We start from the raw sequence: 20062 nt of genomic DNA on the forward strand, positions 1-20062 counted from the left end.
TTTATTTTCCAAATACGGACTTGTGTGTAAGCCAAAGAGATGGAGTTCTGCTTGAAATTAATTCTTATTTTAAAGCTAGTTTTCCTTTTCGAGTTGGAGGGCTTGTTTTTCTTCTGTAGTCTTCTGGAAAATTTCATGCTGCAAGTAATTTTTGTGTGCTTTTTACTTACCACTAAAATCTGTTTTCAAGCATTGCAAACAGAAGGAAGTAAACATTTATCAAAGCCACAGTATGCTTTCATTGGAATACTGCTATAGTAGTATTACCTGTTGTAGCACATTTATTTTAAAAGTATTGTGTAACATCAAGAGAAAAGAAAAAGTATTAGCATGTATCACTTTTATTTTTTGAAGTAAATCTTGAGATGCTATAGTTACGTATAAATACTGTCATTCATGTGTGCAGTCATTAAAGTTTTACAGGTAAGAAAATTCATCTTAAACTCCTTCCTGTAATAAAGTTAGTGCTTTGCTCTGCAATATCTAAAAGTATGTTTTTTAAATAAAAGAAACTTGAAGTATGTTTAATATTACAGCACTTTTATATCCAGATTCTATCTTTAGTTGCTTGCGAATTACAGCTTGACGTAAAGTATGCAAGGTATGGCAGCATCAGACTGCAGATGGCTTTGAAATCTTTAATTTGATACTGAAGGCAAAAGAGAACCACGATTGATACACCCATTGCGGGAGGTTGTTTTTGAGGAGTGGCTGTCAGTTTAATGCTGCATTCATTTTACTCTTTTTGGTTCATATTCGTTTTTGATTAAGGTAATCATTCTTCAGTAGAGAAAATAAGTGATACAAGTAAATATAACTGTATCTGTCAGGGTGAGCCGTAAGCCGTGGTTTAAAGTCAGCTTTGTCTCACAGGCAAAATTAAGCTTCCCCATTATTGTCTGTTGCAGTCTCACTGATGGATGATTTTCTCTATCAACTACCTGAGGATAAATGTAGGTAGGGTAGGGCAGAATAGTTCAGTCAGAAGGGACCTTCAGGGATCATCCAGTTCAACTGCCTGACCACTTCTGGGCTAACCAAAAGTTACAGCATATTGGTGAGGGCTTTTTCTAAGTGCCACTGAATATGTTCCTATTCTGATGGTTGCCGTTCATTTGATGCCAGATAAGTCTATTTTTTTTTGTAGCCTTGTCTGTTTGTAGCAGAAGTTTCACATGCAGAGCTTTGACCCATCAAAACAGACGCTATTTGAAAATGTTACATGAAGCGCAGAGTCTTTGGAGACAGCTAGTGCCCTGAAGTCTACTTTTATACAATAGAGATTAACACCATTATTCTATGTGTAATCTCTCCAGCAAAACACTGTCGCCTATTTCTGTCAACAAATGGTTTCTTTGCTTTGGCAGCTGAAAGAAATTTTAGTTGTGTAGGCAACAAAACATGCCTTTATAAGTTGCAGAACCCAATTTTAAAAATATTTTGGAAGGTAACTGTGGTTTTGAAAAGTTAAATTATTTTCATTAACTAAATATTTTTTTAAACAAGCTAAAAAGACTAATTACGTCTACTCTGTGTGACATGCTCATGATCTATGCAGAAGGCAAGTCCAGCAGTGCACTTGTGGAAAGGTGTGTCAGATGGCCATGCCACAGCTCCCTGCGGACACTCACCAATTACAAGGTCGCTAAGAGTGGATTTTCTTTCTGAATGAAGGTGGAGGTGTGTGACATTCTTTTTGAGAGTCAAAAAGCCCCCAAAGCACTTGTATAGCAAAGAAAAGAAGAGACTAAAGGTTTAGTATTTCAAGAAGCATGAGACCAAACGCATTTTGGAAAATCTGCAAAAAAACCCCAAACAAACAAAAAAAAAGTTAGATACCATGGCATTTCACTGTGTAGTGAGTCTTGGAAGCTACCTTTCTGGTGAAATTGGGTTATATAAGTCACAGACACCGTGCAAAATATTTTTTTTTTTATTTTTTAAGTCTATTTTTGTTAATAAACATCAGTTATCTTTTTGATATCATTGATTTACCTCAGTAGTTAATAAACTACTACATTTTAAATAGAAGTTACTATTGCCCCCAAGAAGTTGTTAATTAAAAAAAATGAAAGCTGAGATAAGACGTGTACTTTATTGCATTGTATTTGATTTCTTGCTTTATGGCCTTTAAAAAAAAAAAACACAAAAACTTGCCAACTTTTGAACTTAATAGTGTTTCTTGAGGGTCCTTGTGGGAGGTGGGCAGTTGACCCCCCCACCTAATGACAGGAATACACAAGGATATGATAGAAGTGCATAAATACTGATTTTTGTGCTGCGGGCTGCTCACTTCCTCTTTTTCCTGACTGGGCTTGGGTCTGTCTCCCTGGGAGCATGGGTGCTGCTGACATGTGGCGTACTCAGGCTGTGCAAACCATGTGTGAGCATTTGACCAAGCACATGTGTGCTTGCAGCGTAGAACTGGGTGTGCTTTCTGCCATGCCATTGGTTTTCTGGATTTTCTTTATGTGAGGGGAAAAAGAGTAAAAGGAGGCCATGACTCACAAGAAGCAGTCGTACCATCAGCTTATTTCCGGCGCACATCTAAGGAGTAAAGACACTAAAAGCATATATTTTGATTTCCTACATTAACAACAAATTGCTTGTGAAAGTAACTATTTCAGGCAAAACCAATTTATTTAACAACACTGATGATTTATTTAACAACACTGACTTTAATGAGAGAATGTCCATTATATGCATATATACTGAGTGTCTGGGGAGCAACCCCCTGAAAATTGCCTTGACATCTGTCAAAGTAAGAGATATAATTACTGTTTCCTATGTTAATTTTTTAGCAGTTTTCACTATGCAATTACAAGTCACAGAAGTTGAGACAACTTATTAATGTTAATCAATAAATCAACATACAAGAATGCAAAGAATCAAGTCTCTCCTTGTATACTAAATGAAAAGATTTCTTCCAGATTCTTGCTTTGATCATTAGACTCTTAAGTAAGCAAACATTAGTTAGTTGCTAAGCCACAGACTGAAGTTCATTAGTGTGTTAGCACAAATATTGGGAAAAGAGTACTAAACCAATATTAGATAGAGGACCTGTGCGTAGGCTGGAAGTAATGCAATGAACATGACACCAGAACATTTTGAATGATTGCTCACAGTGATTAAAACCATTTCTGTTTACAAAAACCCGCCCTACTCGGCAAGAAAAAGTGCAAACCCTGAGTGGATCTGTTTCTCTGCTACTGATATCAGTAAGACTTTACTGAAAATACAAAGTATTTAATAGACTTAAAAAAACTTCTGTGTATATTGTTTATTTTAAATGTTGACCAGACATATTGCTCTTTTTGTCTGTTCATGATCCTTAAAAACATTTTTCAGTAGAATGCTATTAACTGTGGATTTAAAGCCAGAATGCCATCTTATTTAAATAGCCAGTGTGGAAAACCAATTCAAAATCTCTGCAGTCAGTTCTAGATTCTTAGATACTTTAGGTTTAATGCATAAATTCAGTGTTTAACATAGCACCTTCTCACAGAGGCTATTGATCCTTACATCAAGTTTGCTACTTTGGATTTTTTTTTTTAATATGTAGTTTATTATCCTAAGCAAACGGACTAACTTCATCCTTTGTTGTTTTCACAGATCCTCAGTACAGTGAGAGAAGAAGGAACAGAAGGCATCTTTGTATATTTTCCTCATCGGCTGAGAAAACTCCCAGCCTTAGATACAGCCTGTATATGCAAAGGGGATGGTTTATGTGTGAAACCATGTGCAACAGGTGCTTTCTCTCAATATCGTGCCACTTTACAGAGGACTGCACTCTCTAACTATATAACTGGTGCTTTACTAGAAGCAACTACATCACTAGGAGCAAGAAGCGGTCTTCTAAATATCTTCGGAGGATCAACTGGAAGAACAATGCTTAAAGGTAGTAAAGATTTAATATTTGAACCTTGTCCGTTTTAAGTACTGGGAGTAGTGCAAAATGCTATGTAATATTCTGTATTTTATATATTCATATGAAATCAACAGGTAAAAAGATTTTCATGTTCGGAAAGATATTTCTTTGCAATTCATTCTGTCATAATAACTGGCATTATTAGTTTAATAAAGTAAAAATGCCTGCAAAATGGAGAATATTACAGAAAAGACAAATTTTCAACATTTTTCTTTTTGTAACCTTCCTGTCTGCATCCAAAGATCATTGGTTGAAGCCATTGTTGTTAGGGTTTTCCTTTCTATAATATTTCTTAATTACTTGGAGCTCCTGTTCATGATATGGCTTGGTTTAGGACTTCAGAAAGGTGTATATGCCAGACACAGTTCATTTTGTTATTATGCAGCTAGTTGCCAGCATTGAACTGATAAGTGTGTACACTTGACAACTGATTTACTGTTGGTCTTCTCTTGGATTCCTCATCTTTCTAGGATCTGATCATTTTTAATAATGTGGATATTTTCTAATAATAATACCTATGACAATGGATGCTGCATATTAACGTTTCATGCTGATGGTCTTAGTATGCAGTAAGGATACCATTCTGTGATTTAGTGTGGTCAGTTTTGGAAGTTAAACTAGAAAAAATGCTTGCTTATTATGAATTCATTGCATTAGAATAGGATTTTTGTACAGAACGGTAGCTGCCTTTTAAGTTAGTTTGTAATTAATGCCTAGAATATTTTCTAAACTACTGAATTCATTTGGAGATTTATCTTCGTGTCATCTTGTAACAAAAGGAAGTAATATCTCAGTTGTACAGTTGTAGAATTGAGGCATGTAGATGTATTTCCCAAAATTTTACAAGAAAATGACAAAATTACTAGAGGATTATAAGTGTTGATCCTTAATGCAGAGACTGACATCATTTTTACAGACGGATAGTGATATAGTTTGTATTCAGATCGGGTTATCATACTTGCATCCCAATGTGTGGCCCTTCTAGTTTTAAATAGTCTCTCTTCAGGTAAATCAAATGAGAGAGAGTGCCTATGGTGGTAGAAGAACAGGTACAGATGACAGTTGAGTGAATTTCAGCAGTATGTGGAGCCACATGACTAGACTTCACATGTCCTCTGAGAGACAGAGGTATGTATAGTGCAATGTCCTATTTTGATAGGGTTTTTCATTTTCCTTTTGTTTATTTTTTATTTTTTTAATTTGTTCTGGGGACAGGGAGATGATTGCTTTGGAAAAATAAACATACACATTCCTGGGACAACTATGGAAGACAAGGTTGAGAGAACTGAGCTGTGTACTTGGTGGTGCAGTGCGATGGACCTTCTTCCTACAGAGTGGGAAAAGAGAGCACAGGGGTCTGATGTCCCAGACCTACTCAAGAGCCTAAGGATGCTTAATCCTTAGATTACAAACATCCTCCTCCCAAGGGGCATGTTGCCATAGTGCCCAGTGAGCCCAGCTGGTGAGTGTCGCCCTAGGCCTGAGGCAACAGGTTTTAGAGCCTGAGGAAGTACATGCGGATGTACTTTGTGTACCAGGAGACTTTGCACTGGTTTGGGGATCTCTGCAGTGCCTGTATGATTTGGTGTATGCTTGTGTTTATGTTCTGAGCTCAAGCAGTTGAGACTTGGAGGGAGAAAACCAAGATCTTGAACTTGATTTGCAATTCCTGAGCAAGTTTGTGTAGAGAGCAGAGGTTAGATTTGGTTTACTGAAGTGGTCTCTTTTGAGGATGAGATAGCTGTAGCTTCCAGATATTGAAATTTTCTGAATGTGGAAGGTTCATTTTCAGGTATGTCACAGTGATATAATATAGCTAAGAAATTACGAAGATACCTGTAACAGAATCCTCTCTAAGACCATTTACAGAATATTACTTGACAAATGAAACATCAGCATCAGCAGGGAACCCGATAGTACTGTGAAGTTAGAGTTGTGTTTCTTATTCATGGCCTTTCAAGAAAGACATTTGTCCTATATAGGCAGATTCTTAAAAACATTATTTTAATCTGTCTGACATCCTCTATTACTCCTAGATTTCACCTCAGGTTTAGATGAGATCAGCTTCTCGTTGAAAAGTTTCAGTTGATAACAGCTCTGTTGTCAAATGCAGTAGAGGATTTATTAAAGGATGCAGCATGTCATCTGACCAATTCACTTTATGGTTGAAAAGCACATGATTATGTTGTTCCTGGAGTGGTTTAATAGTGAAAATATGTCCTTCAGCTGGTGGTTCACTGCTCTCCAGAAACGGTTCAAACTTGTGCATTCATCACCTTACTTGCTTAGACAAGACAGCAATATATCTAGGTTATTTGTCACATGTTCTAGAGAGGCCAGGACGATGAAAATAAATATCTGCTTTGGCAGTTAGAGGTTGTGAGTGTCCAGGAAATCACTTCAGCATTGTGCACTGCTCTGAATTACTAACAGCGACAGAATATTATCATTGTATCTTCTTAGCTTTCCTTTCTTCATGTTGGTTCGCCTGTTGAAGAAAGGAGGGAAGACTGCTCTCATTTTGTTTTTACTGTTTTTATCAGAAATAGCAAATGTTTCTTGTAATTGTGTTTCACAAGCTATGACAAGAAAGCACAGATTTTCAAGTGTTGTGTGAGAACTTAAGTCTTAGAGTTCTTCCTTTAAACTTGTACTTGAGAAAGGATTTAAAATTTAGGAAGATGCTGTGGTACAATTGAAGCTCCAAGTATGAAGTCCCAGATAGAAATGCAGCGGAGCACTGATTTGTTTCTTTCAGAAAGACAAATTACAGGCATGTCTGGTTTGTGCAGTGTAGAGCAGCATAGAGACACTTGACCTCCTGCTGACTCACTGTGACCCAAACCGAAGTGCTCTCATGATGCAGGGAAATAGCCTACAGTAATTTGTCTGAGAACAATATAAGCAACTGCAGCTAATGCTCTCCCAGAACATTAACTTTTCTGGTGTTGGCAGCAGATGAGATAGCGGTAGTTTGAGCATCGTGGCACTATGCCTCACTGTAGAGAGGTAGGCAACTATATTAATGATTTGAGCTAAGTAAAAGAGACCACTAGCAAGTAAAAATTTAAACACCAATGGTACTGTCATAGGTGGAAATATAATGTGTTACAAAAGTAAAGGATTCTATACATCATTTTAGTATCTCCAGAAGTAATTTGCAATGTTATGAAGGCATAAATACAAGTTGGTGGACTATCTAGTTACTATTCTGCCACTCAGAAATTTGAACTCAAACTTAGAATCATAGAATACTAGAATCATTTGAGTTGGAAGGGACCCTTAAAGGTCTTCTAGTCCAACTCCCGTGCAATGAACAGAGACGCCTGTAGCTCAGTCAGGTCGCTCAGAGCTTTGTTCAGCCTGACCTTGAATGTCTCCTCTTGAGCCTTCTCTTCTCCAGACAGAACAGCCCCAGCTCTCTCAGCCTGTCCTCGTGGGGGAGGTGTTCCATCCCTTTGATCATTTTTGTGGCAGTCGTCTGGATGTGCTCTAAAAGGTCCATGTCTCTCTTCCTTTGTCCTATAAACAATGCAATATTTAAAGTTGTTACAAATAAATGCTGAAAGAAGTGATGAATTATTATGAAGTAATTAAAATGTTTTTGTGGTGAATCTAGTTTGATAGCTATTTTACCTTGGAAAAACTAGCTATTGAAGACTTGACATATTGCACGTTACTTCCAGCATTAGACAATGACAAATACTCTTGCATATTGGAGTAAAAGCCTGCGTGTCTGAACTGATTGTAAGTGGCAATTCTAGGGTCAGCCTTCATCGCCCCTCTTTTTTCCTGAGTTCTTATTCCTAGAAACTGATTTCACTTCAAAAAAATCCTCAAAAAAAAAAGAGAACAACAGAGGCAAACTCATCTTACACTAGTATTGTCAAGTGCTTTGTCTTGTCAAATTATGTCCTGAGTTTGAGATCTCTGAATTGCCTTAGGTGTTTGTGTGCGTACAGTGTACTTCAGTTCAATGGATTAATAGGACTTCAGCAAAATGTTTACCTGTAACATAAGCAAAATTCTGTTGTTTTAAAAATACACTGTAATTAATAATTTAGTTTTTAATGCTTGTGTATATTGTCTTACATTTTATCTAAACATGTTATACCTAGGTAATTCTAATCTTATTTTTTAAGGTACTTAGGACTAGGAGAGTTGTGTATGTCTTAACATAAAATTACTAGTGACAAATGATTTTGAAGAAAAATGTGTTTTAATAATGTATATGAAACAAGAGTTGGTTTAAATTATCTATCTTACAAGTAAACAAAAATGTAGGCTTCAGTTCATTGGCGTTCTAAAATTTTTTTTGCTTTTAAAATTAAATATAATTCTTTCTGTTCCAAAGTGGAAGGTGGTTGGACAAGGTTTTTGTCCAGATCTGGGAGTATTGTTTGTTGACTGTGTTCTTTTGGAAGTTCTTTTCTTGTGCTGTCAGAGAAACGTGAACTGCTGGAGGAAGTAGAAAGTAGCAAATGTGTGACTGTACTGAAAGGAAGAGTTGAGAGATCCACTACATGGACGTAATCCATGCAGTTATTTCTGTGAGAGTGATAGCCTTCTGTTAAGAAAAAGTTTCAATTTAACCCTGCAAGTGAGGAGTTCTATTCTATGCGGTGCTTTTTTTTTCTTAATGAAGTTCATTTATAGGTTCACTGTAGTCATACGTTTAACTGTGGTATGATAAACTGCAGTAGAATGTCACTGTGGCAATATGACTAGGCATCAGGTATAGAGCCTGGTTGCTTCTCCTTTTTGATTTTGTGGGAACTACATTTTTAGTGCCTATTTTTAGCTCAGTGGTACACAGAATTGCACCAAAGTGCTTTCACTGACATGACCTTTTTACTAACTTCTGATGTTAAGGAAGTATGCAAAAATATACAACTTTGCTGCTATACTTCAACAACATTTAAAGAAACCAGCGGAGCAACAAGCCCTTCTCCTTCTCTCTTACCTAGTCACACAAGCCCTCACAGTAGCGTAAGCAGCCCTTGTATAATCTGTAACATTCAGAATGGGAGCAGCTGCCTTCTTTGGAGGTGAGTGGAAACTCTCATCAAGGTACTCTAAACTCTTCCCTTTCTCTGTGCAGTAAGAACAGTTCTAACTTGTTTTGATCACTAGTACACCAATACAGGGGAGAAAGAAGCTTTTCTGGTAAGAAAGACAAACCATTTAGAAATTACATCTCAGATCAGTAACTTTAGTTCAGTCTGAAAGCAGTACGAAGCTAATGCCCATGGGATGAAGAGTGGGTGGACTCTTCAGTTCCACACACAGACTTCCAAACATGCCAGACCTCCAAACCAGAACTCCAAGTCACGTGAATCTGGGAATGAGAGTCTTTAAGAACTGGTGTAGGGCCTGCTCTGTAGCAGAGCAGTGAGGCTGGAAGCACTGCTCTCAGCTGGCTCCCTGCTGAGGAGCTGCAGTTCAGGTCCTGGTGGCCCAGGGGCATTCTGAGAGTGGGCTGTCGGGAACCACCAAAGCCTGCAGTTCCCACAACTGGTCAGTGGAGTTCACATCTTTGTCAGTGTCTTTGTTACAATAGAGAACATAATTTTCACTTGCAACTGCTGAAGGCATTCCAGATGCACTGTTTTAGTGTCTGTATGTAATTCAAAATTTCTGGTTAGTAAGAAATTTTGGGAATGTCTTTCAATACAATTTGGATTGAAACCAGATTTCTTTCCCTCGAAAGGAAATCCTGCTTCTCAGCCTGTTCTGTTTCATGCAAATTAATTGTTATAAAAGTTTATTCATAGTTGTTTGAGCCAGAATTTTCACTGGAATTGGATTAGAGGATATAGTTATTGTTGCAGTTCATGTGTTGTTGACTTTTTTTTAAGATAAAACGGAAAAAGTGTTGTGGGTTTTTTTTCCCTTCTTTTTTAATCATGAAGAAGGAGCTAGCGTAAGTGAAAATATTCTTGCTTTATATCCAATACCTGTGTGCAGTCATTGTAGAAAAGAAACTTGTACCCTTCTCTCCCCTTTCCCTCCATTAGAGGATAACTTTGTATATATCCCTTACCGCTGTTTTTGAGATTCCAGGGCAAAGTCACCCAGAACTTGAATAGACAACAATTTTTGACCAAGAGTAGAAGGAAACTGATTTATTGTTTATATGCAGGCAGGGTATATTGATCTTAAGAAAGGCTACTGTATTGGGTTTACACAGCAAGGTTTTGGTAGTGGAAGGGGCACTATAGGTGCAAAGAATTAAGCTCTGCCAGCATTGCTTGTCTCACACTTATGGCTCTTTCTGTGTGTAGTAATATATATTGCTGCAAGATGGAAAGATACATAATTGAGCCAGGCAGTAAGTACATTGAAGAAGTTAGCTAATGCAAGTAACCTGAATAAAAAAAACAACAATTTTCATGTGTACAATGTTTCCTTTGGACAGAACAGGTAACATACACATGGTGCTGAAAGTACCTGTTTCTATGAATCTAGGTATCCTAACTAATGCATAGAGCTAAACAGTTTAGAAACAACTGATTTTAGGATATTTTTATATAGATTTTAGTTCCATTAATATTATTCAGCAGTTTCATGCAGTCCTTGAACTTCTGCAGGTGAATCTCTGCTTCCAGCAGTACTTCTGTGGTTAGTCCGTAGATGCTGTTCCCACCAGAAGAGAATTTAAATTTATAGCATGGGTCTGCCCCTGTTCTGAGAGCTGTGTTGTGGGGAAGAAGATGTGGCATGCACTAATGTGTCTGTGGATGAATGATGTCAGAAGACTGGTAGGTAGGGCAGCGATTATAGTTTTAAAATCACATTTTTTAAATGAAGAGTAATTATTCTTCAGAAAAAAAATGAAATGGGATTCTAAGTGCAGATAGTTAATCCCTAAACTACTTATTATTGTTTATTATTTTAAAAGTCTGAGCATTTGTTTGAATGGGCCTTGTAAAAGTAATTTCCATGGGAACTTTTGAAGTGTAGAATGGAACTTTTTGGTATGTTTATGTTAGCATGTCAATCAGAAGCAAAAAAAACCCCAAGGACCTCCAGCCTCAAGATGACTCAAGAGTCATCTGTAAAGATTCCGTTGAAGTTTTGTTTCTAGGAAACATATTAGAAGAGAATCAACAATTGTAGGGTAATGCTTTTTTATTTATAACCAGACATATTTTTTTTGTCAAATTCTAAGGTACGCTGTATAGTTTTCTTCTTAGAACCAAAATTATTCTGATTGTTTTCTTTAGATTTTCAGACAGTCACTTATAATTAGTGGAAAATTCTGTAATATTGACCCTCTTGTGATGAGAAGTATTTAGTTGGATGATTACTTTTATAGGAAAGTAGCATTAATAAAATTGGTATTTACAAATAAAATCAATTTAGAATTTCTGTATTGTATCTCCATAATATTCCTTATCCTGTCACATTTAATATGAATTCTTCAGAAATCCAAGTGCACTAGTTTTCAACCAGAAGTTGGAAACAATCCTAAATTGCTGTTCTTCTAATTAAGATAGAATATGCTGTTGTTGTCAATGAGAAAACAGTGGTACGCTGGCTGTGTTCCCTGATAGTTCCTCCAGTAGAGGTTTTTCAGACAAGACATATATTAACTGTATAAACAAAGTGACTCTAAGTGTAATACTTGCATTCCAGGTCTGCACAGATCACTCCCTCCAACTTCCTGGGGAAATGGAGAAAGGTTTCTAGTGGCAGCGTATTGTTTTTCAACCTTGTGTACTCTAGCAAATTTCATAACTAATTTTTCACTGATGTAGTCCTGCTGCTTGTGAAAGTGATGTAAACTGTGTGTAGACAAGTCTAAGGTCAGAACAAAGAAAAGACATAAAAATGCGGGAGCCAGACATGGATGGCTGCTTGGATGAAGGCGTAGTTTTGGTGCCCATGTAGCTTGCCAACATAAGGACAGCCTCAGAGTCTGCTGTCTTTTTAAGTCCCACAATCTGTAATTTCTGTACAGTTAATTGCACTTCTGGAAGCCTCAGGAAGGTTTTCTTCTTCTTTGTCTCTCAAAGAAACTTCTCTGGATCCTTGCCTAAGTCATAGCCCTTTGTCCTGCTGCAGCCAGCACTGCTGGTTTTATTGGAGGCTGCAGCACAGAGCCCAACGGAGCTGTGAAGGCAGGGCATTCGCTAATAAAGAAATCCGTGCCGCTGTTCCTGTAATGCTTCGGCTGAAGTTTCCTAAAACAAAACTAACTCAGTTTATTACTTTTGGCCTGTTTAAACAACACTGATATAAATATAACTTGTGCAAAAGTTTGGGTGTATGCTAACTTATTTCTTAATATATTTGAAGACAAAAATCCAGCAGAATTAAAATGGCTTTTGTTTATAACTCCACTGTCAAAATCAAATGCTTTTAGTCTTAGCAGGATGCACGCTACTCCTTAATTTGTAAACTTCCTTCCATTCGAGCCCCAGTGTTACAGCTTTTATCTGGGGAGGTGGGTAACCTGACCTTTCAGTGAGCGAGCCAAATGCACGTCTTCTTCATGGCTTACACAAGGCACGTCAGTTATGCATTTTGCCACAGTTTGTAGCTTTAAACTGAGCAGCTGTTGCCTGACTGTTAGTTTGGACAAGTGCAGCGCACAGGCTTTGGACGGTGTTGGAAGTACCTGTTCTGCTGGCATTTTAGGAGGAATCTGAGATTCAATGGAGGACACTTTTGCTGGTAAGATTACATTTCTCTGGCCTGTAATGCAAGGCTCTGGTTGTATTTAGGTAGTTAAAACAAAATGATAGTTTTATTTCCAGAGTCAGAAGTGGACTAGGTGGACATTTTCTAATCTCATGTTGGATCTATAATGTCTACATTTAATAACAGTGCTTTAAGGACTCTTAGAACTATTGCTACATGGAAAATGAAGTAGGGATTTAATATAAACAGTATTAAATAAAAATGACTCTCAGTTTTAAGTGTGTATTTTATATTTCAACTTGTTTGAAATGGAGTGTAATATCAGTGTTTGTAAGTAGTCTAGGTATACTTCACATTTATTTGGTTCACATTGCAACTATTTCAATGTCAAATTATGTTGTGTGACATTCCTTTGTTCTGTGTTCTATAAAGTAACTGTTGTGAAAAATGCTGGAGTAAATATGAATGTCAGATATAATAAGATTTTTAAGAGCACTAGAAACAGGTAATGTTTTTTTTTTTTTTTAATTTCATAAATGATTCAAGTTTTACAAGTTAGTAACACACTTTTGCATGTAAATCCACTCCTGTTTTTTCTTTTCCTTTTGCAACTCCTGCTCTTTTGTCTTCAGTATACAAGCATGTATGTATACAGAGTGTATACATACCTGTAACCAGTCTGCGTTTTGTGGACTCCTAAGGCAGATGATCTCCTTTCTGAATGACATGAAGGCATTGCAGCATATGAAAAAGCCTTTTGCTACTGATTGGCCGTAAAGAAACATCTATATTCACATGTGTGAAACTGCTGTGTGTAACTTGAATGAACGACAATAACATTTTACTCTGTATAAGGAATGTCTTATGTGCTAACCATCCTGTTTCCCTAAACTGGCTGTTAGATAACAGCTATGACAAACATTCACCATCTGAAGAGATGGTATCTTGTTGCAATAGAAAGATTGTATTGGTTGTCAACACCTTTATTTTAACTTCAGTGATTTAGAGAGCATAGGAAAAAAAAAGCCCTGAGCCTTTTTTGGCTGATTTGTAATGTTTTGGTTTTGATTTGAGGTAGAACAATGCATGCATTTTCTAGAAAATAAGCCCATATGAGAATTTTTGCTAGTGCATAGTTTGTTTGGGTTTTGTTTAAGGGACTTTGCATTAACAAAATTTTCTTATGTTTAAGTACGTTCTTTGGAAATAGCTGTTGTGTATAAAAATGCATTACTGCACATTTTAATAATTCTGAAAGAAGTAAATTACCAGTGATATTTATCAAGGATGAACTGAAAATATTTTGCTTACAAAATAGCAAAACAGTAATAAAAGAACTGGAAATATAATTTGAAGCTAAAAGAATCTTCAAATATTTATTGTGAATACTTTTAAGGACTTTGCACAATTGTACAGGAATTAGATAGTTTTATTTTAAATTGCTATGGACTGGGTACAACAGGCTTTATGCACTTTTTCAGGTTTCTGTATGAAATTGGGTGTTCAGATCTTCTAGAAGAGGGATAGATCTGATGCTTTTACAGTAGGTTCCCCCTGCCAACCTCAATCACCTTTTCAATCTCTCTTTTCTCTGCTATCTTGGAATAAAGCAGAGGTACCTGCCTTTTGACTTAACCATATTGGTTCACGGAGAAATGGTATCTTCTGAAACTGTTATTCACTGGGGAAAATAGGAAGTCTCAGTCTGAAAAAAATTGAAGTTTTGAATGCCTTTTACAGTGTTACTGTTCAATTTAGGAAAGATTTAATCTAAAGTTGTTCACTTGTATTTACTTCTTCGGAATTAAATTGCAAAGCTCTGCAAAGAAATTGAACAAAAATTTCTTTAACATGAAGATGTATTTGTAACAGTAGAGTAGTTATTGAGCTGTCATAAATATGCAAAATCTTTTCTGTAAATTCTTGTGAGATATTTTTAAAATAAATGCTCTTCTACTGGGTTTTCCGAAGTTGAAGAATTCAGACTGGGGGCATTGTCTTTGGACCCTGATCCTAAAAATAACTAAGTCAAAAACCATTATCTATGTGGGTTTTATATAACTTCAGTTTGTTTTTGTATTTGTAGGTATTAGTATGATTTCCTTCTATCTCTAGCTATGGAACTGCAGCCACAGGAACTGCATCGAAAATTTTACTAATCTCTGAAGGGCATCATGTGGCAAACACCCAACTTTATTTTCACATGCTTCGTCATCCAGTGCCCTGTAGGCCATTATGGCATGAACAGTTCCAAGTAAGAAACTGACACAGTAACTAATGTGAAGTCTAAGTGATCAAGAAATGCTTAGAATGGTCAGAAAAGAATGATTTTTCTTCAGTTCCTGAGAAGAGTTATTTCATAATAATTATCTGTGGTTTTGTGTCAGTGTAGGCACTTTCTTAACTGAGGACAATGCGATTAATATTTTATGAATTTATTTGTGGTGTCATATGTTAAAGCATCATGAAATAATTTTGTTATTATTTAAATTTAATAACATTTTAAGAGAGAAAATGAGCATTAAAAGTAACATTTTCTTTTAGGTTTCAGATTGTTGTAATATCTTGTTCTGTAACTTCCATGAAGTAGAAAAGAACTACTTAAAATACAGTTCTCTTCTACTTCAAAGGTAAAAGAAATGTAAATGTAAAATTTCCTAAAAACTGTCACATACTCATTAATGCAAAATTATGCCTTCAAATTCAAGTTCTAAAAAAAAAAAATCAATATTTGCTTAGTTTGGAAATTCACTATACTTATTTTAATGAAAATGAAATTGCTTTCATTCTATTACTTCTGAATGAAGCAATGGAAATTGCAGCCACTTAACTGATGGCAAAATATGATCAGTATGATATTATTTTATTTCTCAATGACAAAATAATTCTTGGAGTCATGAAGGTAAGAGGTTTCTGCTTCTACTGTGCAAGAAATAATCTCAGTCTTTGTCAGAGTGGAAGGACTAGTGAAAAATTGCAAAGAAACACTTGTTGATTACAGTGCCTCACAGACTTTCTGTTGGTTAATTATGGCATATTTTGGTAATGTGTTTGCTTTTTTACTGGACAACACAAAATAAGAAAAAGTATAAGTAAAAGCCATGGATCAGTCTTGTCACAGTTGATATCCAGCTTTGAGCACTTTCTTCAGAGAACATAACCCAAAGAAGCTGTGGATGCCCCATCTCTGGAGTCATTCAAGGCCAGGCAAGATGGGGCTCTGGGCTGCCTGAGCTAGTGAGAGTTGTCCCCACCCACGGCAGAGTGGAACTGTCTTTAAGATCCCTTCCAAACCAAACCATTCTATGATTCCATGATTCCACTGGGTGTGGAACAACTGAAAAGAATTCAACTCAGAGCTGAAGAAGAAGCAAAGTTACAGAGAATGTTGTCAATGGAGAAAGACTGAAAACAAAATGGGGTTGCTCTATAGAGAAAATACAGGAATTGTATGATAATCACCATCTGTTGTAAGGAGAAAGTAAACAGACTGTCCTTTGTGTCTACTGGGAATAAGACAAAAAAAAAAAAAAGAATCGCAACTGCAAATAGCAGGTATCATGATAGAAAGGAGGTTTGGTGGAGAAGGGATTCCAAGCAAATTAAAGGACTTCTTTACATAAGTGGCACTTGAAGAAAATGGGTGAAGGTAGTGTTGGCTGGCAAAACCACCAAGACAGAAGTGGCAAAGGTTGTGAAAACAGAGGTGCATGGACTGAATACAGAGGGACTCGTTTCAGAAAGATCCTCCATGAAAGAAAAGGCTTGTGGGGGAAAAGGAAAAAAAAAACTGATCATTGAGTGGATGATGGCAGAGCAGACTGTAAGATAGGAGGGCTGCAGGAGCATGATAGGGAAAATAAGGCAATTTATAAATTGTAAAGCCTATAGAGTACCTCTAGCTGTAGTCAAACATCCTTTATAAATTTTTTTTTTTTTTAACCCAGTAGTCTCTTTTTTAAGCTCAGTAGTTGGTAGACAGTAGTGTTCATGCAAAGCCTTTGGAGGAATCCTTAGAACAACCATCCACATGCACAGCTTTTTCCAATGGTCATTGATGCTCACAGTCATAGGGATGTGAGTTGTTTATTGTTTGAGCTTGTCTGTCATCAAGTTTCAACTGTTTATTCTTGTTATGTTTCTTGCTGTTGGATTAAACTATCTAAAAACTGATATGTTTTCCCCGCTGGAAATGCTTATATTTATACTACAGTCAAAGCACGTCTCAGTTCTCATTTAGTGCTTTAAAGCTTTGCACTTCTGATGTAAATCTTTCCCTCCAACTCAGCCCTAGAATAATTTTATAGCTCTTTTGTGCATGCTCTGTGACTTCTTCACATCTTTAGAAAACAAAAAAGATACTGCGTTATTGATGTCATGAGTGGTTTGTGCAGAAGGATCTCTTTCTGCCACCTCCTCCTCCTAAAAAGAGGAAAACCAAAGAAAATGTGGGATTTTGTTTTGTTTTTTTTAGTGTTGTAGTTGGTCTAACCCTCTGCTCAAAGCAAGACTGAGGCATTTTGTGAACAGTATAGTTGACAAAGTTTTCATGTTAGGGAAGGATGGCAAACACCTTTCCCAGTAGGATCTGCTAAAAGCTAGTGAAAAAGACAATTCATGAAGTAAAACTGACGTAAACCTTATGACTGTTTAGCAGAGCTTTGGTGTAGTAGGTGGAAAATCCCATGAAAAAAAAGAAAGGAATAAATAATATCACTTTTACAGGTGACAACAGTATAATCTATATAGTTATGCTCCATTTGCTTGAACTTAATCTTGTATAACCATGTCCCTGCTAATTCAGTGTATACTAATAGCGTATACTAAGTAACATGAGCCAAACAAACAAACAGAAATACAAATCATTGCCTGTAGCCTAGCTGAATTAGGGCTCACTAGTGAGCCTGTAAAAAAGCTTTCTTGGGTACGTAGTATTTGAATCTTTCATATTTAAGGTAGGAAGAAATAAGCAATACTGAGGAAAGCCATGTATGTTGAAATCTCAGTTACAATGTCAGGGTTTGCTTAATGCTTTCTGTAGTCTATTGTTTTTACTCTCAGCTTCCTGATGTGTGCCAGCCCTGTTCTCTGCAGTTTGCTGTATTTCACTCATCCTTCCATGACTTATACTTCTAAGTCATCAAACAGATTTGAGTTCTAAGGCCGAATCAGGCAAGCTCATTCACTGTAGTTCAAATGCATCCTGAGGAAAGAAACAAAATCTCAGCTCTGATGTCTTACCAGTTCTTGTGATTGTGCTGAGTGCTTTTCATTAAGCTGCACTGTATTTTTGCTCTCTCAGGACTATAGGTTCTTCCCTGGACTTCACAGTTTGTTAAGCGCACTGGCATTTCCATTGCGATTGATGCATACTTTAGAAGTAACAGTCAGCTTCTGAGGGAATCTGTCACATTTGCTCAGATCTGGGCCCATGCCAGGTACCCTATGACTCTAAGAGCCATCTATCAACTCAGGTGTGTTGTTACTGATTCTCCTAATGAATTTGCTGATCATCTTTTATGTACTGATATGTAGTTCTATAAATAATTCACCTAAATAATTTAATTACATTTACTGGATCCAAATGTAGAGAGGCAATATCCAAAAGACTTAACTGATGGTTCATGTTCCAGTCTGTGTTATGAGTGCATTGTATGAATGAGTGCATCTACTGAAGTATATTTGGAGCAGCTGAGAATCTTGTGCATATTTTGATAATTGCTCTGATCTACATGAATTTGAGTATTTCATTCAGTGGAAATGTTGATAGTTTAGGTATGTTTATTGTGTTGCTAACTTATTTGCTTTCCAGTACCTTTATGGATAATTTTTAAATGCTGTGGTTTGTTAATACTGCTGTACTTTTCAGTTACTGAGATGATCTTTTCATATAGGAGTAGCAAAAGCTTCAGTACTTTCTGACAAGTTTAATATTAGATCACACCACTGTATTCTGTGGAAGTTCAGAGATGCTCTATCATTTGCTGACATGTGTAGGTGAATTTTGCTTTTGATGGTAGTAATTTCGTATGCGTATTTATGTAAGGTTTACCTGCACCTGAGCAGTGCATTTTTTTTACTTTTTTTCTGAGAATGTAGACAAGAAAGACATTTTACTAGCTCAGGAAAGAAGTACAGAAAGATTTCTTTAAAGAGTTTAAGATATGACATCATATACGACATGTGCATGTTCAAACCAAGTGCAATTTTGAAATAAAATAACTAGAATTTCTTGGAATCTATTTTTTTGATTAGGCAAAATATTTTTATTTACTTGTTTGGAATACAAATTAATTCTCCTGCAGAACTATTTTAAATGTATGCTGAGGGCTTTAAGTTTATACAGAATGCAAGTAATTTCACAAATAGAGAAATCATCTTGACTAGTTATATACTCACAAATAATAATACATTTTCTTAGTGTTTATTGTGTTCTCATTTCTACACTTATTGGATGTTCTGTCAAGAAGAGTATTTGGTGTGATGAATAGTTTTTTTTGTCATAGATGTACGTGTTGAACATAAGAATATGTTGCTAGCACACATGTAGGTGACTAGAATTAGAGGAGTTTCTGCAGTATAGGCTGTTTACATGAGGAAAACATTCATAAGGTGCTATCTTGGCCCTGTCAGTTGGTAGCAAAATTGCCAGTGACATCAGTGGAGTCAGGGTTTCACTCAATACATTTTTATGTTTTAGTTAATAAAATTTTAAGAATTATTCCTCCCTCTGTGTCATATTAGGATTGATTTCATTGCATCTAACCATCCTTGACAAAAGTCAGTCTAGGCTAGATTAAATTAGTTTAAATCATGATTTGATTGTTACAACTTCTCTTTGTCATTTGTTTCATGACAAATATCTGTCAGGCTTATGGTCAGTGATGTCTGCATAGTGTACACTTTCCGAGCTCATGTCAGACTAGCTGCTTTTCACCCAGCAAGTAACTGTTAACCCAGCTATGCTCCTCCTTATACATAACGTTACAGTGTACACTAAATTCTGTGTTGCTTTTAGTAAAATTCGTGAGTACTTCGTAGCTCACCTGGCCATGTCTGGACTGTTGTGCTTCTGGAGCGGAGTGAGGTCTGGAGTGGTGGAGGTCACGGATATGGCCAGAGAAACAAAGTGTCCTTGCATTTCATGTGCTCTGTATTCAGTGGGAGGGTCATACTGACCTGTCCTGAACACAGGTTTTGCTGATTTTAATTTCTCTCTTTCATTTTAAAATGTCTCCCAGCATCCTTTAAAATGGGCTCCCATTACAGTCTTGGTGATTCTAGAAAACTTGCCGGTAGCAATGCTTTCTTAGAAAACATACAGACATGATATAATGTCACAAACATGACTTACTGTGGTGGGAAGTTGCAAAATCATACTAATCCTTCATAAATTAATACATTTATTTTCCTTAGCTTTCCATCATCTTGCATCAAGGAATCGAACTTGCTAAGAGTGCCTGCTGTTAAAACTCATTTGAAAGTTTT

At 36.5% G+C, this 20062-nt stretch overlaps 1 protein-coding gene across 2 annotated transcripts in view; it reads left to right on the forward strand.

Annotated features, from left to right (window-relative positions):
- Positions 1-20062, forward strand: part of PLCE1 (phospholipase C epsilon 1) — a 150736-nt gene that overhangs the window by 60904 nt on the left and 69770 nt on the right. For both annotated transcript variants that reach the window (XM_021397672.1, XM_021397673.1), the window contains one exon: positions 3613-3898. In XM_021397672.1, coding sequence (XP_021253347.1) covers positions 3613-3898 — 286 coding nt within the window. The remainder of the gene's footprint in view (positions 1-3612; positions 3899-20062) is intronic.

The sequence above is a fragment of the Numida meleagris genome, chromosome 5, assembly GCF_002078875.1.
Source record: "Numida meleagris isolate 19003 breed g44 Domestic line chromosome 5, NumMel1.0, whole genome shotgun sequence".
Lineage (NCBI taxonomy): Eukaryota > Metazoa > Chordata > Aves > Galliformes > Numididae > Numida > Numida meleagris.